Source organism: Xiphophorus couchianus, chromosome 4, assembly GCF_001444195.1.
Source record: "Xiphophorus couchianus chromosome 4, X_couchianus-1.0, whole genome shotgun sequence".
NCBI classification, from domain to species: domain Eukaryota; kingdom Metazoa; phylum Chordata; class Actinopteri; order Cyprinodontiformes; family Poeciliidae; genus Xiphophorus; species Xiphophorus couchianus.
In genome coordinates this window covers 23,403,901-23,417,648 of record NC_040231.1, presented here as the reverse complement: position 1 = coordinate 23,417,648, position 13,748 = coordinate 23,403,901, and the positions used below count along the sequence as shown (strand labels likewise).

General features: G+C 40.8%; 1 protein-coding gene across 2 annotated transcripts in view; it reads left to right on the top strand.

Annotated features, from left to right (window-relative positions):
• The first annotated feature begins 72 nt into the window (after positions 1-72).
• pla2r1 (phospholipase A2 receptor 1) overlaps positions 73-13,748 on the top strand; it is a 25,195-nt gene continuing 11,519 nt past the window's right edge. For both annotated transcript variants that reach the window (XM_028014676.1, XM_028014675.1), the window contains exons 1-16: positions 73-2,301; positions 4,770-5,150; positions 5,228-5,401; positions 5,962-6,126; positions 6,256-6,369; positions 6,478-6,627; positions 7,145-7,339; positions 8,759-8,922; positions 9,007-9,117; positions 10,325-10,437; positions 10,541-10,710; positions 10,787-10,992; positions 11,576-11,721; positions 12,220-12,304; positions 12,417-12,552; positions 12,650-12,685. In XM_028014676.1, coding sequence (XP_027870477.1) covers positions 1,836-2,301; positions 4,770-5,150; positions 5,228-5,401; positions 5,962-6,126; positions 6,256-6,369; positions 6,478-6,627; positions 7,145-7,339; positions 8,759-8,922; positions 9,007-9,117; positions 10,325-10,437; positions 10,541-10,710; positions 10,787-10,992; positions 11,576-11,721; positions 12,220-12,304; positions 12,417-12,552; positions 12,650-12,685 — 2,812 coding nt within the window. In that variant the 5' untranslated portion in view covers positions 73-1,835. The remainder of the gene's footprint in view (positions 2,302-4,769; positions 5,151-5,227; positions 5,402-5,961; positions 6,127-6,255; positions 6,370-6,477; positions 6,628-7,144; positions 7,340-8,758; positions 8,923-9,006; positions 9,118-10,324; positions 10,438-10,540; positions 10,711-10,786; positions 10,993-11,575; positions 11,722-12,219; positions 12,305-12,416; positions 12,553-12,649; positions 12,686-13,748) is intronic.

The window sequence follows — 13,748 nt, the reverse complement described above, 5'->3', positions numbered from 1 at the left end:
AAAGAAATATTGATCTCCATCCACCCATCCCATAAAAGTTATCAAAAATCACTTCTAAGTGATTCAACTTTTTGAAAAAGAGTTAATATGTTACAAGTAATCCAATTAAGTTTATCCAAGTAAATATACTATGTTTATGAATTTCTCATGTGAAACAATTGAAAATAAAATAAGTTTGAGAAATTTAATTTGCTTACATGTAACAAATTAACTCAATTATTTTCAAGTCTAAGCTCCATTCTATCTTTTTGTTTTTAGGACGACGCCATCGACTAGTGACTGCCGTTTACAGACCCCTCAGGTTGGCGCTGCACATACACACAAATGTGTTCAAAAAGCAGTTCTCTAACCCTCCACTTCCAACTGTGCAAGAGCCAAAATACTATTTTTATTTCAATGTGATTGACATGGGGCAAAAAGAGCTTCTATGTAAATGACTTCTATGGAAGCAGCTCTATATGAAAAGTAACAGTGTTGTGAATAATTGCATAAAAGTATGTGGATTAACTGTTTTGACAATTCTGCACACTAACCAGAGAACCTCACTTCATGAATTTGAAATGTCTTGTAATATAAAGCGATACCACTGATAGTAAAGCGTAACTTCCTGAAGGACTGGCGTGGACAAGCTGACAGACTGAGAAAAAAAATATATATATATATAACCGAATGTTTTTCTAAATTTTTCCCCTGGACAAATTGCATCATTTGTTCGTAGAACGTGGCAATATTCAGAGCAATCATCAAATAGGAAGAAATATTTCATAAAGCAAATAGGAGCCAAAGTTTGTTAAATTTTAGATCCTGGCTCCTATTAAGTAAAATTAAATTATGGGCCATTATAAAGAGAAATTCTCTTTGTTCTCTCCTGTTTCTAGAACTGAGAGAAACCAAACTATAGTTTTATTAGCAAAGAAAATGTACATGTTACATATCCAAACATCAGCGTCTCAGCTTTAAGCCACATTTTGTAGAACAAAGTAACATCGATGGTCAGCCTACTCACCAACTGCCCCAACCAGACCCAAAAAAGGTTTCGCGTCTTTATTATTTGCTATATTAAAGACGCATCATATCATAATTTACTGCATAAATTCTCATGTAAGTTTTGGCTTTATTCTTAGCACTAAAAAAGAAAAGGCCTTCCAGTGACTATGGGGGCATCAGCACCCTAAGCCCCCCTGCCGCTCCGCACCAACTTGCAACACAAAGTTACACCCTTGTTTATATCTGCTATATATAGCTTAATAAATAACTCTAATGAGTGTTGAACTCTAGCATTGTGATTAATGAAAGTGCAAAATTAATGTCTTTTAAAACTGTGTATATCACATTTTTAAAAACACAACATGGAGCGCGGTGATGTCACAGATCTCTGCAGGTACACAGGTAGAGGTGCATCTTTAAAAGTTTGAAAATTCATAAATTGTAGGAAACCGTCTAGAGAACAAGCTTGTGTCATAAAACTCAAAGAGCAAAAATGATGCAACTTTCTGTAGCTTGAGTTTAAATAATTTTGTTATAAAAATGTTATGTAGAAGGGAGTCCCCTTTTTGCCTTACTTTGCCGAATTGCGTCTACACAAATAATATCCTTGAAATTTTCTCATAAAACACCTTCAGAGATCTTAGAAATATAAAAAAAATTAATTTTATTCCGTTCTTTCCTTTTCTTTTCGATGTTACGAATGGTTCTCTTTGGGAAACCTGTAGAAAATTTCTCTGTGCCATTTTTGCAAACCCCTCCAGAGCGTTCCCCGTACTGCTGCTAGGAAACCACCAAAGAAAAGTCTTGGACACATCGGCGGATGTTCCCAGTACGTTCGCCTTATATTTATGGACTTTTTGTCTTTTGGGAGTCCTCTGGTAATAAAAAAAAAAGTTGACTGGCCGTGTCCCAGTGAAAACACAGCAGAGCGGCAGGAATGCAGCGCTCGGACCCGGGCAGCCCCAGCAGCTCCTCCGTCAGACGTGACGTCGCTGCTGGTTCCCCGCAGAAAAACTTCACTCCGGAGAAAGTTTTCTAGAAGGGAGAGACAGAAGAGGGGGGGGAGAAAAAAAAAAAAAAAAAAAGAAAAGCAGCGAGCCCGAAAATACGCGGAGCCCCGGAATGTGCAAACGCTCGGTTCTCCAACATTTCAGCCATCTGTCGAAATGTTTCTGCGCTCCCGTCGATGCACGGACTCGGTCGCTGCTCTTGTGGCGCTTATTTATTTAACGGTGTTGTTGTCGAGAAGCTCCCTGTGTAGCAGCGAGGAGGACGATGAGGTCCTGGGGAAAAACCAGCTCGCTGAATACTACAGTAAGTTATTATCCATCCTCCAGCTGCAGACCGCTTGTCTTTCTTTCACAGCCCTGCGCGGTACGTCCAGGCGGCACAGATTAATTGCAGGCAGAATATTTTAGAACTGCGCTGCTTCATGTTAAGGTAGGGTAGGACGTGTGTTCTCACTGCTGTGTTGTGTGTGTGACTAAAAATACCGCTGTCTTTAGACCTTCCTCCTTTTCTGTAGTGGCTCTTTGATTACAGTCATGAGACCCACAGAAGCTCCAGCTTCAAACGAACAAGTCAAGTTTATTTGTGTAGCACATTTGCAGTAAGAAGGCAGTTCAAAGTGCTTTTACATCACAAAAACAGCACACAGTTACCAATTATGAAACATGCAATAAACATTACGTTTTGTAAAATCACCAAGCAAGTACACATCAATGTTCAACTCACTACTAATCAAAGGCAACTCTGAGCAAGTTGGTTTTTAGCTCTGATTTAAAGGAACTCGGTCTTACAGCTTTCTTTATTTTTTTGCCTAAGAAAACTAATGAAAACGTACAACGCCTTTGAAAAAATGATGTGATGTGCAGCTCAGGAAAAGCGGAAACTTTTGACCTGTGAATAATTAAAACCTATAATGTTATTTGGTTACTTTACTCAGGTAAATTGTAATTGTATTAGCGATGCAACTAAAGATTCAACGATTAATCAGCCAGAGGTTGGGATTGACCTACAGTATATCTCATTAATCGGACGGTCCGGTACTAAATAAAATCACTACTTCTGTTACATTAGTGACAAAGTGTACCAAACGAACCAGAAATTTGTTCTAATGTCAGTCTTTGAATTCATTAGCTGTCTGCATGTACTTTCATGCACTTTCTTTGAATTTAAAAGTCAGAAATCATTATTGGCTTGAGAAAGTTTGAGAAGTGGGCTATCATTCTCTTAAACTCTCCAGGTTTCCCTGTGGCAAAACATCTGATTCAAATGACTCGCCAAGGTACGGCCTGATTTAAAGATGTTGTGGCAGGGTCAACACTAACACCCACTGACCTGTGACACCTAAAGGATTGTGTTCTCAGAAGACCAGAATTGGGGACTGTGTCACTACTAAATTGAATGAAAGGTCGAAAAGCAAAAACCAGAATAGCTGCCTTCGGACTTCCTGGCAGAACAGGTCTAATTCTGTTCCCTCTCAATCAAAGTGGAAGGAGTTTCATGCAAAAAGAAGAAGAAAAAAAAAACAACATTTGAGGCAGAAGCATGAAAGTAGCTGAGCTCATTTAGGTGCAGTGGAAAACTGCTCTAAGCTCTGACAGACACTTTAAATTATTTTCAACCTTTTTTTTTTCCATCTGAAGTTGCTAAAGAGAAAAGCACACCATCACTCGTTTATTTAATTTTTTTTCTTTCGTAGGACAATTATGACATCTGTAGCTTGCTCTTCTGCTAAATTGAGTAATTCTGTGGGGCTTCTGCAAGTTTTTGAGGACACTAAAACTGTTAACTTTAAAATCGTCTTAAAAGGAAGAACCTTTATAGTTTAGTGAAACAGCACAAAACAGTCTGCATGGCCAAATCCGGTTACATTATACCCAACCAGCTTTTGTAAACTGGTATCATGTAGTCTCAAGCTGTGCTTATAGAAAAATACACTGTGCTTTAGAAATTAAGACAAATGAAGCCCCAAACAGTTGAATGAGACACATTTTTTGCTTTGCGTGCTACAACTCCAGATCACATCGGTTTCTATGATTGCATAGTTCTAATTTGCAAAGCGCAATAAAAACAACTTTCTGAGATAGTGGGAAAAAAATATCCTATTCCTTTATTTGAGTTGTTAAATATTTTGCATTTCTGGTCATCACTTCCACAAAGTTGATTTCAACTGCACAGATTCGTCTCTGTTTTGGCACTAATTTATGGGCTTTCTGAGATGTTTATTTCAGCTTGACAGTGAAGTGTGAGAATTTCCGATGTGCAGTTTTGTTTTCATTCACTATAAAATCCCACCTCAGGACATATTTAATTATGTATAATGTATTTTGCTGCATCCTAGTTGTTCCCAGTGAAAGTAGAGCAAGGACGTCTGAACACTGAAAATAGTTTTGGTCATGCAGACATTTGATACCTTCCTCTGCTTGCCGAACGCTCCTTTTAAAAACAATCATTTCTGAGTACACAAACAAGTTAAACATTTATTTCCATCTAGAACCATCCAGTCTTCGGTATACAGTCATGACATGAAGGAAGTTAGAATTTCTCCACATTCTTTCATTAACTTCCTTAAATAATCAGCGCACATCCCTTTTTTTTCTGGTTTTGGCATGTATTTACACAGTAACTTGTGGAGGAATTGTTTGCTCACAATTTTATATTTCTCTTGTGAAAAATGTTTCTGTCTTGGTGACAGAGGTTTGAGGCGCCTGTTGTGCTGCTGCATATTTCTCCCCAACAATCAAACGTGTGAGTATCTTTGCTCCCTCTCCCTCCAGGAAAAGGTCTCTTCATCCTGGAGAGCGTTACACTGAAGCGCTGCGTGACGGTGAACGGCTCCAATGTGGTGCTGGACGATTGCGAGCGTCCCACACGCCACATGCTGTGGAAGTGGGTCTCTAGGCACCGACTCTTCAACTTAGGCACCAGCATGTGCCTGGGCCTTAACCTTTCGGACACAATGCAGCCGTTGGGCATGTTTGAGTGCGACGCTACCTATCTAGTGCTGTGGTGGCGTTGCCACGGGAACATGCTCTATGGGGCGTCAGAGTGGAAGGTGACGGTTTCCGGACGTTTGGTGGTGGTAAGAAAGAACGTGTACCACGAGTGGAAAAGGTACAACACTCCCAAAGAAGGCCCCTGCTCACATCCATATGAAGGTGAATTAATTATTGATCATGCTGCAAATACAAAATCCTGCCCGTGTCATTTCTAATTCAGTATGTTTCATTTGTAGAAATCCACACTCTTTTGGGAAATGCACACGGATATTCTTGTGTTTTTCCTTTTAATTACAACAACAAGTGGTACGCTGAGTGTACAACTGAGGGCCGGGAGGATAATCTTCACTGGTGTGCCACTACTGATCGCTACGATCAGTCTGAAAGATGGGGCTTCTGCCCAGTTAAAGGTAACATGAGTCCAGCTGACAAACACTGTGATAATTGTGCAAAGGCAAGCAGGACAGAGGCAGCAGAGTCATAGGCAGCTTGTCTATTTGTCTAAAACAAATAGTGACAGTTTGTCTATTTCTCTGAAAACAAATAGACAAACTTTGATTTAAGGAGTTAAATGAGCCTAATAGATTGCCTACATGGGAAATTACTCAAAATGAATATACTGGACCAGTGGTGCCTAGCTCTAGTCCTCTGGAGCTGTCAACATTCATCTTTTGGATTCATCTCTGCTCCACCACAGCTGAATCAAATGGCTGAATTCCCTTGTCAGCATTTCGTTCTACTCTGCAGAGCCCTGATGACAAGTCATTCATAGTAGCGTAGGAGAACTGGACTTTGCCAACCCATGAAATACTAGACAGATCACAAAAGGAAGTAGTAAAGTTCAAGAAATAACACTTATACACCAGGTGAAGACAGTGACAGACAATTGAGGATGAAATGCACAAAACTGAGAACCAGTGACTCTAACTCAGCTACTAAGAGTCTAATTTATGCCTCGACCAACTTTTAGCTTCCAGTTGTGATCATTTCTGGGAGTTGAACCAGGAGCTCAGCGCGTGCTACCAGTTCAACCTGTACACCATCCTCACCTGGAGTCAGGCGCTGTCCACCTGCCTCGCTCAAGGAGGGAATCTGTTGAGCATCACCAGCCTGGCTGAGCACAGGTATATCCGAGGTGGGCATCGCATAGGAAACGTTTGCTGAAGCACTCATGTTCACTTCTGATGTTTAGGTGTTTTTTATTGTAACATTAGATATTATTGCATAACAGTTTTAGCTCCTACTGGGGTTATGTTTTAATTAGATCGACTGGCAAATGTTGGTGCAATGGTGTGGATTGGACTGAACCACCTTAAGGACGGGTATGGATGGAAATGGTCCGATGGCGCTCCCTTGTCACTGGTGAATTTTACTACAGGTATTGCTTATTTAAGAAAATCTGTGAACAAAATCTGCTGCTCAAATTGCTTGTCCTCCCAATTTTATGTTGAATAACATTTGGCTCAACCTTTGCTCCGTCCTTCAGCTCTGGCCGCTGGACCGCTAGAGACCAACATGCCTTGTGGAGTGTACAACTCTGCCTATGGAGGCCAATGGCAGAGTCTTTCCTGTGAGTCCGCCCTGCCTTACATCTGCAAGAAGACACCGAACAACACCGGCATAGTTGAGCCACTAGGTGAGGTTCTGGTAAATCACAAGAGACAGGCACAAGTCATTAAAGAGGGTGGGAGGTGTCCTGCTTTTTCTCGTGGCAGGTACAAGTTTTAAGAGCAGGGATAACTCTTAAGGCACAGGTGTCAAACTCCAGTCCTCAAGGGCCGCTGTCCTGCAGTTTTTAGATGTGCCACAGGTACAAAACACCGGAATGAAATGGCTTAATTTCCTCCTCCTTGTGTAGATCAGTTCTCCAGAGCCCTGCTAATGACCTAATTATTCTATTCAGGTGTGATGCAGCAGAGACACATCTAAAAGTTGCAGGACTGTGGCCCTTGAGGACTGGAGTTTGACACCCCTGTCTTAAGGCATGCTTTTATACGCGTTGTTGCTTTTGGTTTAGTCGAGGTCCCTCCTCATGTGCAGTACAGCTGGATAGGGAACTTTTGACCGTACCCTGTGTTTCTGTTTTTCTGGTCCATCTTGTTCTGTTCGTCTTGGTTCATTTCTCGCACATATTGGTTCTTCCTGTTTTTCAGAGAACTGGCAGTACATCCATACCGAGTGCGCTGATGGCTGGTGGCCTCATAATGGCTTTTGCTACCATGTGCTGGCGGAAAAAGACTCTGGAAGCTGGAAGGAGTCGTCCCGAGCCTGTGGCTCTCTGGGGGCAAAGCTAATCAGTCTCCATTCCTTGTCAGAGGCGGAGATGCTGCTTAACCTGCTGGCTAACTGTAAGAGCGTCAGACAACAGACTTGCTGTATTTTATCAGATAACATTTGTGTTTCTAAATGTTCAAGTTCTCTGGCTAAAGCCAATAAATCATGATTATCTTTCACTTTTTTGTCATTTTAATGGTTGTCTTGAGCAAAACCTCTTTTGTACTTTATGAAGGATCCTTTGAAAAACATTTAGCAGACTTTGTCTGCTTTTAGTTGTTCTGAATGTGACAATATTGCTATTACTTTATGAAATATACTCAGTAATAACAATAATAGAAATGAAAAATACCATAGATGAAGACATTTTCCAAAAATATAGTGGTCAGCCATAAAAAGTTTATGGAAATTGGGTAAACATAAAATTGCATGGAAGCTTGACTTCATCAAGTCAAGCTTGCAGAAATTAGGGTTGACTTTTACAATTACTAGATATTTAGCTGCACTGTAAGTCATGGCTACTCATGCATCATAATTAGCTAAAATAAAAATATCAGAGTAGTTTCTGGAGAGGAGGTTTTCGACGCACTAAAAATAAAAAGCACTCGTGGAGAGATTTCCGGTTTCAAAAAGAGCGTATAACTATACATATAAAAATAAAAGATATAGTCATACAAAATACAAATTGTGGTAGAAAACCACATAATTTAGCAAATAATGAATTAATCAAGCCCTGCGACAGACTGGCGACCTGTCCAGGGTGTACCCCGCCTCTCGCCCGGAACGTAGCTGGAGATGGGCACCAGCAACCCTCCCGACCCCATTAGGGACAAAGGGTGAACGGACAATGGATGGATGGATGGATGAATTAATCAAATGCTTATTAGACTCCAACTCTGTATTTATTGTTTTTGCTAAAAATTCCTGTTTGGTTAGCAAATTAAACAGGAATAGTTAGTCAGGATTATTAAAATTATTGTATTTGATAAATGTAACAGAAATAAAACATATATTTTCTGAGTTTTTTTATTTTTAGTGTTGTTTTTAAAGTCAAAAGCATCCATACATTTTCTTCTTATTTGGTAGAATTCCCATTAAAACTGTATGATTGTGGTCAAACACTGTGGCGATCCTTCAACCAGCTTCACACAACAGTTTGTTATAGTTTGTTACACACACATTTTCAATTTCTGTCTTGGGACTGAGAACAGGGATTTGTGTTGACCAGTCCAGAACAATGCCTTTGTTGTCCTTATCCCACCGGGTAACAATTTTGCCAGTGTGTTTAGGGTCATTGTCCTTTGTGAAGATATATTTTGTGTTTTTTTATTTTTTTTTTATTCTTCCACAGTGAGTGGCCCTTCAGACATACAAAGTATCTCACCAGCTTCCGCCTGGAACTTAACAAGCCCATTTTATTGTCTGATATTGTCGCAGTTCATGTTGAATCACTGTTGGTATTTGAATTTTCCTTGTTTTCTCATGTTCGGCAGATTCCAGGGAAGTCACAGAGGTCTGGATTGGTCTGTGGAAGCAGGGGCCATCGCCAGGTGTAGAGTGGTCAGATGGTTCACCAGTAACTCTGACTCTCTGGGACCAGTATCAGCCTGTGCTCAACCTGACAGATTCGACACATTGCATCAAAATGGAGACAAAGGTAAGACACAGCGTTTTAAGACATACTGTAACTATGCAGTTTGCTGCTGCCCTTGTCAGATTTTAAGTCTTCCCTCTGTCACAGAAAGGTAACTGGCTCTTGGCCCCATGCGATGAGCAACACCCTGCTGTATGCAGAAGAGAAAGCCAGAGTCCTGTTCAGCACAGAGGAACCTGGGATGAAGGATGCCCTGCGGTAGGAACCTGAATGCACAACTTACCCTTCAGCATGTAGTTACCTGATGTGTGTTTGGGAGCAAAACAAGTGGAGTCATAGATGGCACACTGTAACCTGGGCTCAAATTAGTGGTGAAGGATACATGGTTCATTACATGGTTGCACAACATTCACCCTTAAATTGCTGAATGTCTTCCAAAGCTCACAGAAGATGTTAAAAAGCCCCCAAAAAGAATAATTCAAGCAAAAAGTTATCCTCATTTCTTTCTTTCCTTTTTATTTTCCTTCTAAAAATATAACCTTGAATTTCTTATGTAGTAGAAAGATTTCCAAGAAAATCTGTATATTGTAAAAACTATCTATTATGAAAAAAAGAGGGGGTGGGGGAATTATGTACAAGGTGGATTGGCTGTACTGTGTGCCGGGACACGCACCACAAAGAGCCTCACACTCGTTACAGCTCAACTTTTAGTCCAACAAGTTGCTCCTTCAGAAGCACAAAGAGCTGATTCACCCTCCCGCTGACGTATTGTCTGGCATTCACGGTTCTCCCTGACTCTGTTTACAAGAATATCAGTCTCCTGAGTCATCAGGCTACTTGGTTCGAAGGAACACGAGGCCAAATAATTACCCTAAGGGCACAATATCAACTGTCGTGCATGAGCAGTCTGTTGATTCTTGCCTGACGTACTCCAAATTGTGTTTTCTCTGTGTCGTTTGTGTTGCGGAAAGTTAAGGCTCAGGAAAGTGTCTTCTTGCAGATGTGAGGGTGAGACTCTGGATCCCCTAAGGCAACTGCGGTTTGAGGTTTTATGGGGGTTAAATAGGAAAATTCACACCACTTCTCTAAACAGCCTCTCTTCTGCACTTCACTCTTTTAAATAATGTTGTTGCACAAAATTACACAAAGGCACAGAGGAGGAATTGAATTGGACTGAATTGATACGAATGGAATCAACTGTTTACCCACACATTCCTACATACAAGATCAGAAAATATGGTTGTAGGTTCTTGTGTTTCAAGAAAAACTCTCCTCCTGGTTGCAATTGAAAAACCTGAAATTAGCATCTTCTATTAGCTTCCTGAGGTAGAAGTTCTTGAAATGTACCAGTTTGTCCTGTCTCTGTGATCACTTAAGTAATTATTTGTTAGTGAATATATTCTTCGAAACATTTTGAAATTATATTATTGAATTGATTTTTAAAAATTTCTGATTATTCTTCTAGGGTTGGAAGAGACACGGTCACTCCTGTTATACAGTAACTAGTCATGAACAGACGTTTGAAGATGCGGCGTTGGGATATTACTGCATGGCTTCTCTCCTCACTGTGGAGAACAGGTGATTCATTAAGCCGGTGGTTTATGTTAACAAAACTAATTTTTGTTAAGTCTGTCTCAAGCCTCTTCTCATCCTTTCTCTTCTCTCATCCTCACTGCGGCAGGTTTGAGCAGGCTTTTGTCAACAGTTTGCTGAGTGCGAATGGAACCAACAGCAGCATGAACTATTGGATCGGCCTCAAGGACCAGGAGAAGAAGGGGGAGTACAGGTGGCTTCCTCACAATGGCTCCTCTCTGCCTCTCACCTTCTCAAACTGGAACAAGCACCAGCCTGGTAACCACTGGTTAATAAAACTCTGGTTTAGATATCAGTGAATCCTTATCCTTCATTCATATTCCCTTTCATCCAGTTAGTGCTGGTGGCTGTGTCGTCATATCTGGCGGTCCTGCTTTGGGTCACTGGGAGGTGAAAGACTGCAAATCCCACAAGGCTTTGTCGGTGTGTAAGATGAGCAGCAGCCACAGTGATGCTGGCCTGCCAGAGCGCCACATTGATGCTTACGCCCCCTGTCCTCCAGGCTGGGAATCACACTCTGGACTGCTCCACTGTTTTAAGGTATAAAATTCAACTTTTTTTTTACCTGTAAGTGTAGCTGGCACTTATTTTCATAAAGTGTTATTTTATCAGTTTCCAGATAAGTTAATATGATTACAAAATGCTGACTCTCCTTTATGTATTCAATAAGGAAATTCATTAAATGCATGTTAGAAATAATCAGGCACAAAAAGGCTGATATACTATTGTCATTTTAAAAACGTTGCTTTTAAAGTGAAAAGCAAAGTTTGCCCCCCTGTGTGTTATTTTTAATTGCCCATTAGATTGTTGATATTTTTTAAACAAACGTTTGAAGAGTAAGAAGTTGGTTTTGTTATGGAGGTGTTTGGGGAGGTCAGCGGGGTAATAAGAATATAGCAATGCTTCGGGGGACAAACGTACAGAATTTGCATCGATCTCAGGGATACAATGTACTTGCACTTCCTTGTCATTGTGGTAAATATGCTCTTTGATAGTGAGTTGTATTCGGATGTATATTTTTTCACATTTTAAAGGCATACACAGAAAGTATGATAAAACACTGTAACAATGTTAGGCCTTTCCCCAGTTTAAGCTCCACTGACCTGATATGTGGCTTTTCTAGGTGTTCCACGATGAGAAAGTCTTGATGAAGCGCTCCTGGGTGGAAGCAGACTTCTTCTGCCAAGCCCTCGGGGCTCAGCTGGCCAGTTTCCAGCACTATGAGGAGCAGGTGTTTGTTAAGCACCTGCTCAGCACCATGTTTGAAGGGTTAGTATTGCCCTTTGAGGCTCAGTGTTGCAGAACTGTTGTGAAAATTAAAATATGCATTTTTATTTTCTCTAGCTTTGAAACACAGAAAAAGCAGTTTCCCCTTGTGGGTGCTACACACTTACATACACAAATGGGTATTTTTTCAATTTTACGGGATTTTATGAGACAGAAAAATAAAAAAAAAGTCTCTAAACTTTCATAACAAAGTTGACAACTTCATTATACAAAAGATACTATGCATTAATATTAATAAGGCATTTTATTGCTATAAAATGACAAATTATTGTGGATTCTAATGATCTGAAAGATTCACAATCCCACATTTTGTGGTTTGTTGCATTCAGGTTTCTGCAGAGACATTTTAATTTCTTCTCAGATAGGAGGCAGTACTGTATGTTGATGTGCTCTATTTTTTTCAAAAGGGAAACCCGTCTCATGTAGCCTTAAATTTCTGTGTGCTTGTTTTCTCTTTCTCCCTTGTGTATTATTTTTTAGAACAGAGGGCCGCTGGTTCTGGGTTGGTTTAAATAAGAGAGACCCCGACCACCCTGGAGCCTGGGAGTGGTCCGACGGCTCTCCAGTAAGAACACAGAGATGTTTGCCTCACCTCGCAGAAAGCCTGTCTGGGCTGTACTATGTAGAAAACGGACACTTTTACAGCTTTTATACCAGCCAGGCCAATCTTTGTGCAGATAGTGACGTCTTTCATTGAAGATAAGAACGAGGAGGATGACAGGAGGGACTGTGCTGTGTACAGCGACCTGACTAACAACATGATGCCACGGCCTTGTGACACCAAACATGAGTGGATCTGCAAGCTGTCCAGAGGTGAACATGCTCACACTTTTTCCCTCCACACCGTTTGCATCATATATAAACACGCATCTGTGCTGCCTGGTTTAGTAAACTTTGTTTCGTACTGCAGGTGATAAGCTGAAGAAGCCTTACTGGTACACTGAACGTGAGTAAAAAGATTTTTGTTTGGAACTTTAGATGAATTTCACAATTGATTGCCACTAGATGTCACACTGGAGCATCCGGATGTAAGATAGGAAAACAGATCTGTAAGCTACAAAAATTTGCTACAAAGAATTGTCTTAAGACCTTCATTGAATGGATTGTGGTGCCCTCAGAGTGTCAGGGAGAAGGCAGCAGTTTGGTTTTGGGTGTGTGGAGAAGGTTTGAGCGAGTTGTGTTTTGTGGGTTAAGCAGTTCTTTGAGATAAGTGGGTCATACCCATAGTTGCATTGGTGTGTGAGGAAGGAAATCTTTAATTCAATCCTGGTGGAAATGGGAAGCTGGTGGAGAGAGAGGAGGGCGGACGTAATATGATCATGTCTGTTCGCTCTCATCAGGAGCCTAGCTGCAGAGTTATACTAGAACCTCTGCAGGTTCTTGCTAGGACTCCCAATGAGAAGTGTGTTGCAATAGTTCAGTGGCCTGATATGAGACAGAGGCATGGACTAGTTCTTTGGCGTCTAAGAGGGAGAGCATGGGATGGATTTTTTTGAGGAGTGGTGTGATTATGTCTTTCTTTAAGACGGAGGGGACATGACCAGATTGGCGAGAATCGTTTACAACAAAGGTGATCAGGGGACTTATAGTGCTGATGTGGGTTTTTACCAGTGATGTTAGGAAGGTGGAGGGTTTTGTCTTTCTGATTATGTTTTGCACTTCGTCTGCTGAAATCACAGGGGAACAGTTCAGAGGTCCGGAGATGGCAGATGTAGGAAGAACAGCTTGGGAGAGAGGACCAGAGAGAGTAGAGCGAATGTGGGCAATCAGATTGTAGAGCTGTGTTCATTCAATACAATTCACTTTATTAATAAACCATTGTGATTTTTTTGAGAGTACATTGAGTAAAATGGTAAGAAATGAAAGAGGAAGGGAAAGATAGGGTTTTTCAGAGCTCGTCTTGTCATTGCGTTAACGATCAAGAATATTGTGTATTACTTTAATAGAGTCTACCTGGTGACCTCAGAGTGTTTTGAGTAAGTTTTAGTAAATCCTCTAGTCATCAGGTA